Source organism: Ananas comosus, linkage group 11 (genome assembly GCF_001540865.1).
Source record: "Ananas comosus cultivar F153 linkage group 11, ASM154086v1, whole genome shotgun sequence".
Taxonomy (NCBI): Eukaryota; Viridiplantae; Streptophyta; class Magnoliopsida; order Poales; family Bromeliaceae; genus Ananas; species Ananas comosus.
In genome coordinates, this window is record NC_033631.1 from 11,025,045 (window position 1) to 11,043,477 (window position 18,433).

The 18,433-nt window shown below is 36.7% G+C and overlaps 2 protein-coding genes across 4 annotated transcripts; both read right to left on the reverse strand.

Annotated features, from left to right (window-relative positions):
• Positions 317–5,619, reverse strand: LOC109716924 (girdin-like). Its single transcript, XM_020242541.1, has 4 exons — positions 5,408–5,619; positions 3,993–4,220; positions 962–3,746; positions 317–871 (listed from the first exon to the last, which is right to left on the reverse strand). Exons 2-3 carry the CDS (start codon positions 4,081–4,083, stop codon positions 1,258–1,260), a joined length of 2,580 nt encoding a protein of 859 aa, XP_020098130.1. The 5' UTR covers positions 4,084–4,220; positions 5,408–5,619; the 3' UTR covers positions 317–871; positions 962–1,257.
• Positions 7,122–13,762, reverse strand: LOC109716923 (myosin-6-like). 3 transcript variants are annotated; one of them, XM_020242539.1, is made up of 4 exons: positions 13,730–13,762; positions 13,509–13,654; positions 12,010–12,246; positions 7,122–11,622 (listed from the first exon to the last, which is right to left on the reverse strand). In XM_020242539.1, exons 3-4 carry the CDS (start codon positions 12,101–12,103, stop codon positions 7,328–7,330), a joined length of 4,389 nt encoding a protein of 1,462 aa, XP_020098128.1. In that variant the 5' UTR covers positions 12,104–12,246; positions 13,509–13,654; positions 13,730–13,762; the 3' UTR covers positions 7,122–7,327. The 3 variants fall into 3 exon arrangements, with proteins under 3 accessions (XP_020098128.1, XP_020098129.1, XP_020098127.1); XM_020242540.1 differs by lacking the exon at positions 13,730–13,762 and having other exon boundaries at positions 7,122–9,322; positions 9,461–11,622; positions 13,509–13,716; XM_020242538.1 differs by lacking the exon at positions 13,730–13,762 and having other exon boundaries at positions 13,509–13,715.

Sequence of the window (18,433 nt, forward strand, 5' to 3'; positions counted from 1 at the left end):
CGCGCGGCCCGAAGCTTTGGAATTTGCTTCAAAAGCCCCTAATCTTTTAGTTCTATGATACTCCATCAGATTATTGGTTACGTCCCACATCTATCCCTAATTTTCTACGGGACTCGTATACAATGATTAAAAAAATTGAAGCAAGTAAGGTATACGACCTTATGCATAATCATACAGGAATTACGTTCATCTTCTATAGTATTTACGTGTATACGTCGTCACTGGGAGGGGGTATTTGTACAAATCAAATGACTCTACATGACACAAAGTGGAGAGACTAACAATATTATCTTTATATCAAAATGGTTTCGGGATAACAATGGGCCAAAACGACTGACCGCCCCTAGAGCAAATGCCAAAGAGCTTGGTGGTTGGTACCTGAGGTCCCAAGTTCGAATCCTAGTTGATTTATATTTCCAGCTAAATTTATTTCTAAATAAAATAAACAAAACGGGTAGTATCTATCTCTCAAAAAAAAACCAATGGGCCGAGACAGAATTATAACTCCCACAACCACTCAAACCGACGTGGATTATTACCAGGCGTGCTTGTTCGACGCAGGCAAATGTTACTTGCGCCTAACCATCAATGACATTAAAAAAATGAAACAAGACAATCACGACTTAAGTCAGCAAGCGAATAACGAATTCACGAGCACTTACACATATAGCCATTCAAAGACTCGGGGCTAAAGAACGCGCAAATAGAGAGAGAGAGAGAGAGAGAGAGAGAGAGAGAGAGAGAGAGATCCGGATAGAAAATGAACGCAATCAAATTTCGGAGGAAGGAAGATTGGAAGAGCACGAATGAACTAACCTTGCAAAGAAGAAAAGTCTCAAACCATTTGGATGCCTTGCAGACTCGGAAGTTCCTGTGAACGAATTGTACGTTTCGATGAAGTGCAGTATCAATTTAGTTAAAAAAAAAAAAGAAATAAAAGAAAGAAAGATAGTTTCTATACCTCGTTGTACGTCAGTTTTAGATCCTATCCCCCTCTTAGTAGCCAAAATTAAAGTGAGAAAAGGATAGGCACCACCAGCGAGTGATTTACGAATGCGTGATTCTTTCAACAGTTTCAGAGAAGTGCTTATGCAGGTGATTGCAAATTTCACGCTGGTGCTCAAACAAGAAGCACTTTTGGCTTATTGCCTCTCTTTCCTTCTCATTTCTAGCTACCATTTCCTCTTCTTTCTATTTAACCCTCCTCTTAAGCTCTGCCTCCTCTTCATAATCGTTGAGGAAATGGCAGCTTTCAATCTAACTTCCTCGTTCCTGTTCGTTTTTCTCATTCTCTGCATCCCCTTTCCGTTGACTGTGCTGGGCATCCAACGAAGATAACCTTTCACAATCTTGATCACTTTGTTGCCGCAGAGACTGCAAATCTTTTTCTATCCGAGTAAGCGTTTGGTTTCTCCGGAGGAGGTGGGACTTGAACCTTCGACACTCGCCGCATAGCTTTGCAATCTCTTTACGTGCACCAGCGTTCTCTGTTTCACAAAGTTCAAGTTTTTGTGCCAGTTCCTTGCTGCGCTTCTCTAGCTTTCTTACCTCTTCTTCTGCTTTACTCTTTTGGGTGGACAGGAGATCATCCTCCTTTAGGTTGATCTTAATCTGGCCCAGTACTGAATTTTCATCTCTCAACTGTTTCAGTTTCTTTTCTAGCTCTCTCAGTGTACTGTTCTCCTTCTTTAACTCGTCAACAATCTTTGAATCTTCACCTTTTGTTGCTTCCAGGTTTGAAGCATCTTTCTCTTTAGCTTCTAGTCCACGCTGCAGTTTCTCGCACTTAGCCAACAATTCCATGTTCTCATCCTCTTTTGCTTTTAATTGCTCTTTTAGCTGCTCAGATTCGATCATCAGGTTTTTTTTGGCGCTTTCAGCTTCACGCAGCTTTTCTTCTGAGATCACAATATCTAAATACAGGCCCGTTTTCTCTCCTTCTGCAGCTTTCAGCTTAAGATTTAATCTTTCATTTTCAGATGACAACTGTTCCGCCTGGCCTGAATCAGCAATCTTCTCAGCCCCCTTTCGCTTGATCTTACTCTGTTTTAGTACTGAATTCTCATCCCTCAACTGTTTCAGTTTTTTTTCTTGTTCTTTCACAGTAATCTCAGCCTTCTTTAACTTTTCTATATACTCTGAATTTTCGCATTCTGTTGCATCCAGAGTACATTTTATCAGGGAAAGTTTCTTTTCTCTGTCTTCTAGTTTTTTCAGCAGTATTTCATGTTCAGCCCTCAACTTCATGCACTCTACCTTTATTTGCTCGTAAAGCTCGTATAATTTTCCTACTTTGTCCTCTTCTGGGGAATCTAAAGAATAAGCTTTATCTTCTGCTTTTGTTTGCTCTTTTAGATGTTTGGAATCAATTGATGGGATATTTATGGTGCTTTCATCTTCTCGAAGCCCAATTGCAGGGGTCATGATCTCTGATTTTAAGCTCCCTTTCTCTTCTTTTGCAGTTCCCAGTATAAGATTTAAGTTCCTATTTTCAGATGACAACTGCTCATTCTCTGAAGAGAACACCACAGTTTCCAGCTTAAGTTTTTCAGCATGGTCCTTGAAGTCCTTCTCTAGCTTCAGAGTTTGAATCTTCACAAAAATCTCTTTCAACACATCTTTTTGTTGCTTATAGTTCATACCAAGCTCACCGATGCAGCATTTAAGGTATGATAGCCGAGTTTCTTGAGCCAAGATTTTGCTTGCTAGCGTTTCCTCCAAGTTTTTCATCAGAAGCTTGTACTCCAAGCACCTCTGTTCAAGTTTTTTCACCTCTTCTTCTACTTCACTCTTCTGGGTAGACTGGAAGTGCGGCTCTTTTTGGAGTTTGTTTGCATGCATAGTGTTTTCATCAAGTTTCTCCTGGGTAGCTTTCAATCTGCTTTCTAAATCAGAATTTTTTCTGTACAAGTCTTTCTCTGATTGCTGCAGTGTAGAAGCCTCCTTTCTCATTTGCTCTAATTCACCCTCAAGGTTCCTTATTTTAGTGTCTGCCGATGATAATTCTGAGGCACTCATATTTTTCCCTTCACGTAATTCCATGTTTTCCTTTTTCAGATCATCCAAGTGGGAAATCGCTGTTTCCTGTTTCTGTATTGCAGCACCAAGGTCAACCTGCAACTTAGTATTTGCATCCCTTAGCTGTTGTATTTCAGCCTTGCACGAATCAGCAATCTTCTCAGCCTCCTCTAGCTTGATCTTACTCTGGTTTAGTATTGAATTTTCATCTCTCAACTGTTTCAGTTTGTTTTCTAGTTTTTTCACTGTACTATTGGCCTCATTTAACTCGTCAATATTCTTCAAATTTTCGCCTTTTGCTGCTTCGAGTTTCTGTTTAATATCTGAAGCATCCCTTCTTTCAGTATCCAGTTCGTGCTTCAATTGGTTATACTCAGCCAACAACTCAGACTGTTCAATCTGCAAGTCTGTTAGTTTCATCACTAATTTTTGTCCTTCTTCCTCAAACTGGGAATTCAATGAACGAACTTCTTCTTCTTTAGCTTCTAACAGCTTTATTAGCTCTTTAATGTTGATAGTCAGGTGAAATATGATTGCCTCATCTTCTTTCACCTGATTCGATAAGCTCACATTACCTTCTTTCTTTAGGCCCTCAATCAGCTGCCCATACTGGTCATAGAGATCTTCGTAGCCCTTGTGAAAATCCTTTATGAGGGAAACTGCCTCAGATTTTGCTTCGTTGCCCTCTTCTATTAGCTTCAATATTTTCTCCACGTTCTTCTGAATGTCTGAAAGCAACAAGAAAAAATTCAAAGTTTTTTTTCCATCACATTACATTACGCTAAATATCATAAGATGATTAACTAATAAGGTAATAATCCAGAAAAATTCTTATTTTTTCAGTACAAATCATAGTCTGAGGAATGAAAGATTACTTCTAACTGCTATAGGAAAGCATGTTATGTGGTCAGACTCTGCATCCTAGACGATCTAAATATGATTACATAGTGTGGGTGATATTTGCAAAGAATTACCTTTCTTCTTTTCGTGTATATGGGAGTTATCAGAATGAATGTCAACCCCTAATATGGAAAACAGCTCTTCAAAGCTCTGCTTCTTTGTCATGTTGATGACCTCTGCTTTGCTTACTATTGGAATTGTCTTTAGAAATCCTATGTCCTTTCTGGCTTTGCTGTGTTTGATCTCTTGCACTCAACAAATCATGGGAAAAGGAGTCTTTTCCAGGATTTGCAAACATTGAACTACATGAATAACAAGCAGATTGGTAATGCAATAACAAGTTTTTCATAGAGTCATTAATGGCACCATTTCTCCTAAGAAACAGTTGTAGCTGAAAAGCAAAGAATCAATTATTTAAGATAGGAAAGATGAAATTAGCAAAACCAAAAAAAAAAAAAAAAAAAAGAAAAAGAAAAAGAAGAAAGAATAGATACTATAGCATGCTTCTTTTAATTATTAAGATCAATTCCAAACATTAAAAACAAAAATGCTTCGGTGCTTGAAAATGACAAACATCTCACGACGTTTGTAAGCCAGATCAAGAACCCAAGTCTCTTACTTTCTCTATTCACTCGTTAATCAACCACAACCATACATTTTCTTTAATGATCCTTGTTACTAGTCTTAAAGAATGATCTAAGCACATCCAATCCCCAAAACAAGAAAGGAAAAAGACAAAAGAATGGTGCAAACACACAATCAGAGCTCAATCCAACAAGGAAATCGAGGCAATAATTAAGCTCAATTTAGACCCCCTAAAAGCCATCTTAGAGCACATCCATATCCCTATTTGGACTCGGACAATTAATTCTTCACAAGAGCACAAGATATATAAAATTACTTCCAAGAATCTACTCCAACAACAACAACAACAACAACAACAATAATAATCCAAATAGTAGCATCATGCAATAAAAAAAATGAATAAAACATAAAAAAATAAGAGCAAAAATAAGATAAATTTGTTACTAATTAAGTGATTTATGCTATGATTTCTTCTTCGTGGTAGATCCTTGCAAATTAATCATGTAAACTCAAATCATCACAATAGATCCCAGCGCACATCCAGCATCACAAACGAAACTCTAAAAGCAAACCTCTCAACTAAACGATCCAAGAACACTTATCAAATGCAGAGTAATCTACTTATCTAAATGTGTAACTAATTAAGTGACTATGCTATGATTTCCTCTCCGTGCTTGATCCTTACAGTTAATCATCTCAAATCATCACAATAGATCCCAAGGCACATCAAATATAGAAACGAAAACCTAAAAGCAAGCCTCCCAACTAAACGATCCAAGAACACTCATCGCATGCCGAGTAATCAACTTGTCTCAATCCATTTCACATGCAGTATGCAAATTACTACCATAAATGATAAAAAAAACTACTAAAAACGAATCAAAAAGTAGGAAAAATAAAAAACCAGAAATCTCTTCTCCTTCCTCTTCTTCCGATCCTGTCAATGATCGATCCGAAGCCAACGAAACACCAATCTCCTCCTCTTCTTCTTCTACTTCTTACGATCCAAACAAAAGAGGAACAGGGAAGAGAATAGGGTTAGAATAGGGAGGGAGAAAGAGAGAGAATAAGAGAGAATAGAGAATAAGGAGATGTACGCAACGAGTTTAAAGTGGAGAGGGGGACGATGAAGTGGAAGTAGGAGAGTCGGGGGTTTTTGTAGTGGGGAGTTGTGGTAACGTAACTGCCACCAGGTTTGGATTTTATTACGAATACGCCACGCTCGTTTCTTCGGTGTTTTTGTGGCGGCGCGAGCCGGCTCGTAGAAATTAGCCACACGTATGGCCATTTCTTTTAAAAAAAAAAAAAATTCCCTGAGAAAAAATATATAAAAAAAGAAGCATAGCATAGCCATTGGCCATTCTCTTAATAAGTTTTTAAATTTTGTATGCATTTGTTTTAGCTAATTAGAATTTTTTATAATTAAGTTACAATTTTTAAGTTTTCTACATTCTTTCTTCTAACCTCTCAAGATGTCAATTTTGTATTATGAAAATTAAGAAAATAATAATTATTTTTAGTGGTCAAAAATTGAGTTTCAAAGATACACCAAGAAATAATTAATAGTGAGAATAAAATGGTCTGTTTTCATTCATCTTGATTGATGCAATTTAATAGAACAATTTAATATATAAATTGGTTTTGAGTTAGAAATAAAAACTAAAAGAAAATAATACAATTGATTTTTTTTTTTCTGAATTCTGTCGGGAGGCGCCAGCGCTTGTTCCGGAGACGGCTCGCGCCGGTTTGTCGCCCACTTCGGCTTCCCGCCACAATTGGGTGGGAGGGGTCCGTTACGCGCTCAACCGTCCGATCTTTAGGAGGTCCATGATCAAAGTTTTAGTAAAGCATCGGACGGTCTAAACTTGTCGAATGTGGTTCCGGTTCCACGTCAGATGATCTCTACCCGATGCTGTTGTGGAATTTTTTTTTTGTTTTTTTTATTGTAACAGTTGTACAGACGAGTTTATTCACCAGTAAAATAATTATTTTATAGTGAAATAATGCTCTAAAAAAATTATCTTTTATATTCTTTTCATATAATAATACGGAGATATTTGGTTAAATATTATAAATCTTATGTAAAATAGCTGTAATAGAGAAGAACTGTCTGTGGCCGAAAATGAGACTCATTTTAAGCCATCAACAGTTAAGACAAAACGAAATACAGAGAAGGAAGATCTACGGTTGATATCCTCTTACATTTTTAAGATCTGCACCCTAGTTGTGCAAGAAAAATTCAGGCACGATAGAGAATCTAGCAATCCCTGCACGCAGATCAATTCTACAGCTCATCAACGACGGAAGGTTGAATCAGATCTCTAAATGTGAAAAAAAAATTGGTACATCAGGGATCTAAAAATTCAAGCACAAAATTTAAGATAATATAAATTTATCAACACAACAGCTGTTTGTTTGTTTGTAGGAGACTCTTTATAAAGCTCACAAAGTAGTTCCCTTTCGTCCCTCCACAATATCTCGAGAATGAGCTATCAAAGATTTTATATATATATATATATATATATCATATCTCTTTTTCGAAAAACAAAGTGCCCACCTCGGCATTTAAGGCACATATAAATCGACCCATGAAGTGGCTCGTTTCGAAGCTCAGACAGTTAGATGGTGAAACAATCATTATTCTCTCAAAACTTAACTTTAATAGCTTAATGCTATTAAAGAATGATGTTCTAACGATTTATAGACAACAACTTCACAATTTGTACATTCTAACAAAGTACAAATGCTATTCGCCTCAATAACCAATATAAAAGTGAATGACGAAAAGGAATATAGGAAAGATCAGGGACTAAGGACTAATCTATTAGCGACGGGTTCTTTTGAGTGTTGCAGAGACATACTCGCGAAGATGATTGCAATTTTCGCGGTGGTAGTCGATCAAAAAGCACAACTGCCTTATTGCCTCTCTTTTCTCTTCATTCCTAGCTGCCATTTCATCTTCTTTTTCAGCCAATTTAGCTTCGACATTCCTGGCCTCATCCTTCAAGCTGGAGATTATCCGATCTTTATTTCTCAATCTAATTTCCAGCGCATTTTTCTCATTCTCTAGTACCTCCTTCTCATGAAGATGATTACCCAATTTCTTTCTCAAGATCTTTAGCTCCTCTAAGCATTCATGTAATCGGCCCATGAAGTGGGCAGATTTCCGAGCAAATACTGACTCAAATTCATTAACTCGGTTTCGCAAAGCTGAAACACCCACCTCGGCATCTTCATTCGTTTGTGTGAGCTGGGCTTCCAACGAAGACAACCTCAGACAAAACATCAGTGTTTCTTCTCCTAGTTCCCGCTCTTTCTCCTGCAAATTTGTCACCAATCTCTTGTAAGTTTCTTCTTTATCCCTGCTTTCGGTTTCGGTGATTTTAAGTTTCTGGTTTGATAGGCGAAGCTGGAAATCAAGTGTTTCAAAGTCACCACGCAACTTTGCTATCTCTTTATATGCATCATTCTTTTCAATCTCAGAAAATTTAAGTTTTTCCACAAGTTCCTTGCGGCTGTTCTCTAGCTTCCTTATCTCTTTATTCTGCTCTATGCTAAGATTTTCCAGAGTCTCTAGCTTCATCTCCAGCTCACTAAACCTAGCTTTTAGTTGCTTACAGTTCTTAGAAAGTTCATTAAAACAACCTTCAATGTCTGCAAGGCGAGCTTCTTGATTGACAATTTTGCTTGCTAGTTTCTCTTCCAAATTATTCATCAAAAGCATATTTTCTGAGCATCTGCTACTAATTATTTTCACCTCCTCTTCCACTTCACTCTTTTGGGCGGATAGCAAATCAAGCTCCTTTTGGAGATTGTTTGTATGAATTGTCATTGCATCAAGTTTCTCCTGAGTGGATAATACTTCGATTCCTCTCTCTTCCAATCTTCTATCTAAATTGGTATTATTTCTGTGCAAATCATCCTTAGCTTTCTGCAAAATGGAGAACTCCTCCCTCAGTTGCTCCAACTCACTCTCAAGATTCCTGACACGAGCCTCTGACTCGAGTAATTCTGAGACAGTTCTATTCTTTACTTCTTGTAATTCCACGATCTCCTTGTTCAGTTCATCCAATTGCTTGTTTGCTCTTTCCTGTTTGAGACTCACACCATCAAGTTCAACCTGCAGCTTAGCATTGACATAGTTTAGCTGTTCTATTTCAGCCTTGCATGAATCAGCGATCTTCTCATACTCCTCTAGTTTGGTTTTACACTGATATAGTACTGAGTTTTCTTCTTTCAACTGTTCAACCTCTTTCTCTAGTTCTCTTACGGTAACATCAGCCTTCTTTAACTCATCAGCCAATCTTGAATTGTCAAAGTTCACCTTATCTTTTTCTTCCACTAAACCACCAAATTCTCTGTTCCGATCATTTAGCTGGTGTTTCACTGCCTCTAGTTCAAGATTCATATTATTGATCTGGATCTCCAACTGAGATTTATCAACAACTAGCTGTTCTTTCTCAGCTTTTAGACTATCAATTTCCAATCCCAATGATTGGTTTTCGTCTTTTGCTGCTTCCAGCATCTGTTTAATCACGGAAGTATCCTTCTCCATAGATTCTAGTTCACGCTTCAGGCTTTCATAGTTAACCAACAACTCAGAGTTTTCATTCTTCGCATTTGCTAAATCCGTCAGCAATTCTTGTGCTCGTAACTCTACCAGCTGGGCTTTCTCTAATTGGGAGGCCAAAGAATTAGCTTCATCTTCTTTTGCTGTTAATTGCTCTTTTATTTGTTCAAAGTTAATTTTCAGGCTATTTATGGTGCTCTCATCTTTGTGCAGCTTCCCTGATAAGCTCATAATCTCTGACTGCAAGCACCTTTTCTCTTCTTCTACAGCTTCCAGTTTAAGCTTCAAGCTTTCACTCTCAGACAACAACAGCTCAATCTTTGAAGATAACTCCTCTGTTACTGATTTTAGTTTTACATCAGACTCATCTCTGAGGTCCCTCAAGACCCTTTTCTCTTCTTCTACAGCTTCCAGTTTAAGCTTCAAGCTTTCACTCTCAGACAACAACAGCTCAATCTTTGAAGATAATTCCTCTGTTACTGATTTTAGTTTTACATCAGACTCATCTCTGAGGTCCCTCAAGACCCTTTTCTCTTCTTCTACAGATTCCAGTTTAAGCTTCAAGCTTTCACTCTCAGACAACAACAGCTCAATCTTGGAAGATAACTCCTCTGTTACTGATTTTAGTTTTACATCAGACTCATCTCTGAGGTCCCTCAAGACCCTTTTCTCTTCTTCTACAGATTCCAGTTTAAGCTTCAAGCTTTCACTCTCAGACAACAACAGCTCAATCTTGGAAGATAACTCCTCTGTTACTGATTTTAGTTTTACATCAGACTCATCTCTGAGGTCCCTCAAGACCCTTTTCTCTTCTTCTACAGATTCCAGTTTAAGCTTCAAGCTTTCACTCTCAGACAACACCAGCTCAATCTTGGAAGATAACTCCTCCGTTACTGATTTTAGTTTTACATCAGACTCATCTCTGAGGTCCATCAAGACCCTATTCTCTGCTTCTACAGCTTCCAGTTTAAGCTTCAAGCTTTCACTCTCAGACAACACCAGCTCAATCTTGGAAGATAACTCCTCCGTTACTGATTTTAGTTTTACATCAGACTCATCTCTGAGGTCCATCAAGACCCTCTTCTCTTCTTCTACAGCTTCCAGTTTAAGCTTCAAGCTTTCACTCTCAGACAACACCAGCTCAATCTTGGAAGATAACTCCTCCGTTACTGATTTTAGTTTTACATCAGACTCATCTCTGAGGTCCATCAAGACCCTCTTCTCTTCTTCTACAGCTTCCAGTTTAAGCTTCAAGCTTTCACTCTCAGACAACACCAGCTCAATCTTTGAAGATAACTCCTCCGTTACTGATTTTAGTTTTACATCAGACTCATCTCTGAGGTCCATCAAGACCCTCTTCTCTTCTTCTACAGCTTCCAGTTTAAGCTTCAAGCTCTCATTCTCAGATAACAACAGCTCAATCTTTGAAGATAACTCCTCCGTTACCGATTTTAGTTTTACATCAGACTCATCTCTGAGATCCGTCAAGATCCTCTTCTCTTCTTCTACAGCTTCCAGTTTAAGCTTCAAGCTCTCATTCTCAGATAACAACAGCTCAATCTTTGAAGATAACTCCTCCGTTACTGATTTTAGTTTTACATCAGACTCCTCTCTGAGGGCCATTAAGCCCCTTTTCTCTTCTTCTACAGCTTCCAGTTTAAGCTTCAAGCTTTCTTTCTCAGATAACAACTGCTCATTCTTTGAAGATAACTCCTCTGTTACTGATTTTAATTTTACATCAGACTCATCTCTGAGGACCATTAACGCTTTCTCTGCCTTATCTATCTTGTTCAATAATTCAATGTTTTCAGCTTCTAATGACCCCTTCTGCTTAATTGCATCATTTACTTGCTCATTCAACTCGGCAATTAGCAAAGCTCTTTCCTCCGCTTCTTGTTTCAAAACTTTTATTCCCATTTCAAATTTCACCAATTCTTCTTTCACCTGACGTTTCTCTAGTTCACATTCTTCTATGAGTTTCTCAGCCTGATGTAACTTGCTAAAGGCTTCTGTTTTTTCTGCTCGCAGTGTTTCATTTTCTTCGTGAGCACTTCGTATCCTTTCATTCAAATGAATCTCTTCCTTCAGGAAGGCCTCCACTTTTTCGTTAAGAATTACCTTCTCAGCTTGCAAGATATCAACACTCTCGAGCAATTTGTCTTTGAGTTTTTCAAGCTCAAGAATCTTGGCACTTTTATTGTCAACTTGATTCTCGAGTTCAAATTTTTCCCTTCTTGTATACTCTAATTGCTCCTGGAGAGTTTGGTAATCTTGAAAAGGAATTAACTGAGGTTTGCGACCTTTAGAATTTTCTTCTGCATCTGAATCTGATGAATCCGAATCACTTGAGCTGCCTCCTCTTTTGTTGTGGGCTTTCTTCTTTAGGCTCTCAATCAACTGCTCATATTGTTCATAGAAATCTTTGTAACCCTTATGAAAATCATTAAAAAGAGAAGCTAGCTCAGATTTATCCACTGAATCCACAGAGACATCTGGACCATGCTCCTCCCCTAAGAGCTTTTGTATTTTCTCTGCATTCTTCTCAATATCTGCACGAAAAAATATTAATAAAAATGATTGTCTCAAACTACATACAATTTAGCATCAAACGATGATCATTGATCATGGGAAGAGCATAAGCAGAAATGATTTTCAACCGATAAAAAAGCACAGATATTTTGCAGTTCTATTAAACACAATAAAAAAGATATTTTTATTTATTTACAGCAAAATTGACAAAAAAGTCAACCAACTGAAATTTCTGGACTCATTCCAACTATCAAAAGGAAAGTTTTGCAACCCTTTTTTCCATCTGAAGCATGTCCTCTTAGTCCATCAAGCAAACAGAGAAAAGGCACAAAATCTATACAGCTGACTAAAGCACTTAATTTTTATAATATAATCTAAAGGGTGAGAAACTTTACGCAAATTATTACCTTTCTTCTTGTCCAGTAAATGAGAGTTATCAGAATGAATGTGATCCCCAACTATGGAAGATAAAAAGTTCCTAAATCTGTGTTTCTTCGTCATGTTTGATGACCTCTGTATAGCTCAGTTCGAGAGTTATCTTTGAGAAATTCTGAACTCCATCAACTTCGCTGTATTTGAGCTCCGGCACTTGGTACAGGCAACAGAGATTTTGCCAGCTCCAAACTAGGTCTTCTTGCAGTGATCTACAAGAGTAATATATATATTAGAATAATAGTGCAATCATAGGTATTCTCAAAAGTCACTAAAATCAAGTTCTCTTGTAATAAACATTTACAGCAAAGAGAAAAAACAACAACAACAGTTCGGACATAAAGGTAAATTCTGGTGCAATTCTCACATTGATCAAATTCAACCATTATGTAGCAATTTTGTCAACTTCTTTCTTAAAGGTAGGTATATGGTATACCAAATTAACTAAGCTATTCTAGATATGTGACTTGCTAGTTGTACGAAACGACTATTTCGTTGCTCTCTCCTAGTTATAGAGAAACAGTAGTTTGACAAGTTCAAAACAGAAATTTAAGGCACCATTTGGGATCGCTTACATATTTCATTTAGGTCAACTCAAATTCTACGTGATTGGATTCACCGGTATCGGCGGACTAAAAGGAAAAAATGCAAACTCAGTAGTACCCTATTTTAGTTGTTCTTAAGAGAATAGATGATCCGGAAAGTAACAAAAAGTAACTACAAGGGAAAAGTTCATCCGCCGGTACATTCAATTGCGTACAAATTATATTTGAAAAGAAAGGTTTAAGGTTTTTGTTTTCGAGTAAAAATATAAAATGAAATCTGAAGTTGGTAAATAGTTGCTTTGATGATAACACTGCTTAATTTCAACGAATAATTGACACTGCCCTTTTGCACCCCTTATCACCGCAGCCGTAACTCTTTTCCTAGGGTCGGGGTTTGGATTGTCGTAAAACCTACTTCGATGTAAGTCAAGTTTAGTGAGTCTAGCAACATTACACTGGGCATCTACCATGATGATGCCGAGGAGATCCACCGCGGTGGGCTGTATTTTGGATCTCTCCTCAAAAGACGACTCCGGCCGGCTCCGAAGGTAAACTGTTTCCATTTCTTGGTGGTGGATCTCCGCCTCAACATCGTCGTGATAATTATAAAAACTAATATTTCTACTCTTACTGAACTCGATTTACGGCCGAATTGCTTGCAATTACATCAATCCAAACACCCCCGTAACGAGCAATAAAACCAAAACCCCAACAATAAAATAAAATGGTTAGGGATTATTAAATACTATAACTCTGTTTCTCCAAACTCCATGCTCAATCTTCTAATCTCTTCTCCCATCTCCACTTAACAATCATCAAAATTACAATGGAAAAAATCCCCACCTACGTCAAAATTAAATATACAAACAAAACCAAATCTAAGATCTATACTAAAGCAAAACCAGAACAAAAATTTCAAATGAAAATACCTCAAATCTCCTCTTCTTCGTCTTCTTCTTCTTCTTCTTCTTCTTCTAATCCTCTCCCGGCGATCCAAATCAAACCGAACACCACTCTCTCCCAATTACGATCTAAATCGAACGAAAAATATTGATGGAGGTACGGTGATTTGAACCTAAAAGAAAAGAAATTGAAATTAAAATTAAAAAAAAGGGGGAAATTTGGGAGGAGCGTTAGAGAGAACGAGCACCTGGAGCGTTTTGTTTAATATTTGGGGGGGGGGAACATCTGGGGATATCAGTAGAGTAGAGAGAGGGATCCAGTCATCCAGTGTGTGGTAGAGGAGGAGGCATTGTGGTTTTGGAACTTATCGAAACGCATATGCCACCAATTTCGACTTTATTACGAATATACCACGATACTCGAACGAGGTTGCTAGGCCCTTGGTCCGTAGTAGCCGGCTAAGCCGAGCGAGAACGTGCGTGGTGGAATCTTTGTCGCCGGCGTTGGTATCTTCCCCGGCCGCCAAAGACTTTCAAAAAAATATTTACTAAATATATTTGAAAAGATTCACCATTCAATTTTATTTTTAATATAAATATAATTATATACAACTAGCATTATATATAATATATATATATATATATATATATATATATATATATATATAGGCAAGATATCTCTATTTATAAACTTAAGTTTTGAATTAATCCAATTCTAAACTTTTTTTAAAATTTTAAAAAAAGAATTTAATTTTTTGGATCGTTTGATGTTTAGATGTTAAAATATATAGCGTCGAATTCTCTTATACTCTCAAACCGAATGTTAGTCTGAATCTTCAACCTAGTATCTTTTTCATATAAGATTAGACAAATACGTCTCGAAATATGATCATTTAGGAATAATTTATTTAATAAATTTATAACATTTAAGAAATATCGTATGTTTTAAATTTGTAATGGCAAATTTGTTATCAACTAATTATATCGTTACCAAAGGCTGATGATGTTGGGAACTTCTGTGTTTTTATTAATAGACTGTTCATAATTTTAATCAAGCATGAAAATAATCAAACCTCTTCACTTACAGTAGTGTAAATAATTTCATAATTTCATTGACCTCTTTCACAACTTTTCAACTTGAGTTACATACCGATGATTTTAAGTATATCGAATAGAAAAATATAAAAATATTACAATCGGTAAAATAAAAAAAAGGGTCATTTACAGATCACATAATGATTTAATGAGGCGGATTTAAAGGTGTAGATGTGGTGGACCAGGTCCAGGGGACAACTTCTCCACCGCGAGGCAGCTACAGCCGGCTAGTCGGGGCTGCGACGGCTCGCGCTGATTGGTTGCGTGCTTTTGCTTCCCGCCAGAATAGGCAGGTGGGGTCCACTTTATGTTTGGCCGTCGGATCCTCGTTAAGTACACAAAGACCGATGACTTCCAGATCGGACGGTCTATATTCGCGGATTTCAGTTTTGTATTCCACGTCGCGCTCTTTGAAAGTGTGCAAGGTACAGGGTTGCGGACCATGTGATGAGTGGGCCCGTCCCGTGTGGGCCCCAACAGTGGAAGCGATTCTCATTGGACAATACCAGCAATTGAGACAAATGTTGAGATGTACGGTTCAGATGCTTTCAAAAATTGGTAAAATTGTACAGAGACTCCTCACCTTTGGTGCATTTTGAAACACACCTTTTTTAATTTTAAAAAAAGTGAAACTTACCTATTCTGATTCAACTATTCAATCTTTAAAAATTTTAATTTTACTATCAAATTTTTTTAATTTATTTGGTTTGAATCATTTAATGGCGCTTAAACTTTAAATTTTGAATACACTATTTATTTATATGGTCTTAATTAGCATATTTTATATAATTTATGCAACTATAATTTTATTAAAAAAATAATATGCCTAAAATTGATACCGAAAGAAGCATTAAATCGCTTATATCAGATAAATTGAAAGATTCAATAACGAAATCAAACTTTAAAAAAAAATTTAAATAGTTGAATCAAAATAGATTGAAGTTCATGCATGTTCTATACATTTTTACCTTTTTTTTCCCACCAGTTGATAAAATTTATAGTTCTGTCAATTGAAAAAAAAAAAACGTTCATAGTTAAATTTAAGCAGAATATCAAATTTTAAAAAGTTTTAAATTTAACTAATACAATACAATTAAGTTAAATTAAAAAAAAACAAAATTTTAAAAAAGAATAATATTAATTAAAATAAAAATAATTGAGAGATCTCTTTCAGAGTAGTCTATAGTTGGGAGAGTTCTATAAATTTTTTCCTTTTAAATGTTGGGTAGGATATATACAAGTATACAACCATACAACACGGATTAACGGCATGAAATTTGCAGATCCCGTGCGGTTTTTGCATGTGGGTTGATGTTTTTTTTTAATTTTACTTTAGAGAGAGATAGATAGCATGCTATCTGTTTTGTTTATTTTATTTAGAAATAAATTTAGCTAGAAATGTAAATTAACTAGGATTCGAATTTGGGATCTCAGTTACCAACCGTCAAATCCTTTGCCACTTGCGTTAGGAACGGTCCGTCATGTGGGTTAATGCTAATGCCAGCGAGCAAGTGATTAGGATTGAGAGTTCCCCAAAAAAGTTAAAAAGGTTAAAAAGCCTTTAATAAAAAAAAAAAACTTCTAAAAAAATTAAAAAAGTTAATAAAAATAAAACAGCAATTAATATAATGTCAATAGGATTGAGAGTTCCCCACATGAGATTTATTGCCCTTAATTAACCTTTCTTCTGCAAGTTACATTATTATTCCAGGTTGGGAGAAGGTCTTTATGTAATTCCACAAAATAAATCATATTAGAAGACATTAGGGTATATTGGTCACTAAAAAAATGATAAAAAATCCAACCAATATAACATAATCTCTTAAGTTAAACTATATCTATATAAATTATTGTAATGCTTTTTTACATGATGAAGATGATTGATGAAATGTTGTCATTTTTCCTTAGATGTTGTCCTGCATACCTGTCCACAATTGAGGTATTTAAGATTTCAAAACTAAAATTTTCAAATTTATATGAGATAATTAGTGTGGTATACAGCAGCTGACTGACGAGTCTATGTATAAAAATCATGCTTTTAGAAATCCAATACTGATCAGCTGTTGTATAAAATCTTTTTTTCGACTTTCTGATTTATCCCTCTTAAAATGCTAATATTAAATAAATTCTTTTAACATTCTAAGTTATTTTAAATATATTTCTAAACTTTCTGTTAGTAAACGGTTAGCAATAACTGTTATCTCTGTGAAATTTTTATTTTTTTTTGAGAGATAGGTAGTATGCTATCCGCTTCATTTATTTCATTTAGAAATAAACTTAGCTCGGGATCTCGGGTACCAACCACCAAGCCATTTGCCATTTACACTAGGGATGGTCGGTATTTCTATGAAATTACTATTTTACCCTTTCAAATATTTGCTTCTACGATCACCTAATTTTCTTATTTGCCCTTAATATAGGAGCAAAAAAAAATATTTTGATTTTTTGTCAAGTATATCTTTCTATTATCACCAGCTTTTATTATTTGCTCTTAAGTTAAGGACAAAAAATATATTTTAATTTTTTTTAGTTCGGATAAAAATTTAACCCGGTTTAATCTGAGATAACTTAACAGGTATTAACAGTGAGAATATTTTTGAACAATGGAGAACTATAGAAAGGATATATTTAAAAAAAAAAGATAAATTAGATATTTCAGAAATTTTCAGAAACATACTAGATATTATCTATATTTATTACATATGACTAGCTAGTATGCTTGTAAGTTGTTTTTTTTAACTTAAAGCATAGCTGAAATTTAATTATAAAAATACCAATTTCTTGACACTTGCACTCCGTTTTTTTGATGAAGAAATATCTGAATAGATGATCGACATGGTTAAATACCATTTTACGTCTCATGACCTTCTTAGGATTCAAATTTTATGATATTTGACTTAATCTACCTAGTAATCAAACAGTCTCAAATACACTTTATACAAGCGGTTAAAATTTGTTAATTTTGAGACAACTTGAATAACAGGCAAATAGTGTTTTTAGAAAGTTTATGTAACGTATATTACATTCACTAGTATCGATTGTCAACTTCAGATATTTCATCAATAGATGCTACGCGGGAGTACTGGAGAGTTGATGCTTCTAGAAATATTTTAACTCATATATAACTAAATCTCTGCATTTTGAAACCGGGCTGGGTCAGGATCGTTTTGGGCCGGCCCATTTTCAGAAGTCCTTCCCGACGCTTCACCTCCGTTATCTCGCTCTCTCTCTTTCTCTCTCTCTCTCTCTCTCTCTCTCTCTGCGGCTTATAACTTCCTCCCATTTTTTGGCTTGTCATTTTACCATTTTACCCCTCCTCCTCCTCCTCCTCACCTCTACTTTGGAGTTTGTACTCGGACTCGAATGGCGCGAAATGACTCAACCGACTCCACCTCCGCCACTTCCGACGAGCCCGACGACTTCCCCGCCCATTCACGGGAACTCGAACTCCTCGCCCCGACGCAGCTCGTTTCCCTCCTCAAGTCCTCGTTCCGGAACTCCGACTTCTGGGAAGTGGCGAGGATTCTGAGTTCTCGGGAACAAACCCTAAAGGCCGATCTCGCGAAATCGGAGGGGACGATCGTGGAGCTCGGTCGGAAAATTGCGGAGGAGAGAGTGAGGTTCGATCGGTTGAAGGCGAGGTACGACCGATCGGAGAGGGGTCGCGCGGATTTGGAGGGGGAGGTCGGGGTGTTGCGCAGGAGGGAGAAGAGGTTGCTGGATGAGATTAGGGCGAAAGAGGAGGAAATTGGGAAGATTAGGGCGAGCGAGGAGACTCGTCAGCTAGGGTTTATTGTCATTAGCGACGATGATGAAGAGATTAATGCGAATTCGAATGTGATTTGTTCTGGATCCAG

Excerpts from the sequence above, each read along its gene's own strand:
- LOC109716924 (XM_020242541.1), bottom strand. The coding sequence starts at position 4,083 with ATGACAAAGAAGCAGAGCTTTGAAGAGCTGTTTTCCATATTAGGGGTT. Across the intron at positions 3,747-3,992 it reads TATACACGAAAAGAAGAAAG|ACATTCAGAAGAACGTGGAG; the intron begins GTAATTCTTTGC and ends TGTTGCTTTCAG.
- LOC109716923 (XM_020242539.1), bottom strand. The coding sequence starts at position 12,103 with ATGACGAAGAAACACAGATTTAGGAACTTTTTATCTTCCATAGTTGGG. Across the intron at positions 11,623-12,009 it reads TTTACTGGACAAGAAGAAAG|ATATTGAGAAGAATGCAGAG; the intron begins GTAATAATTTGC and ends TTTTTCGTGCAG.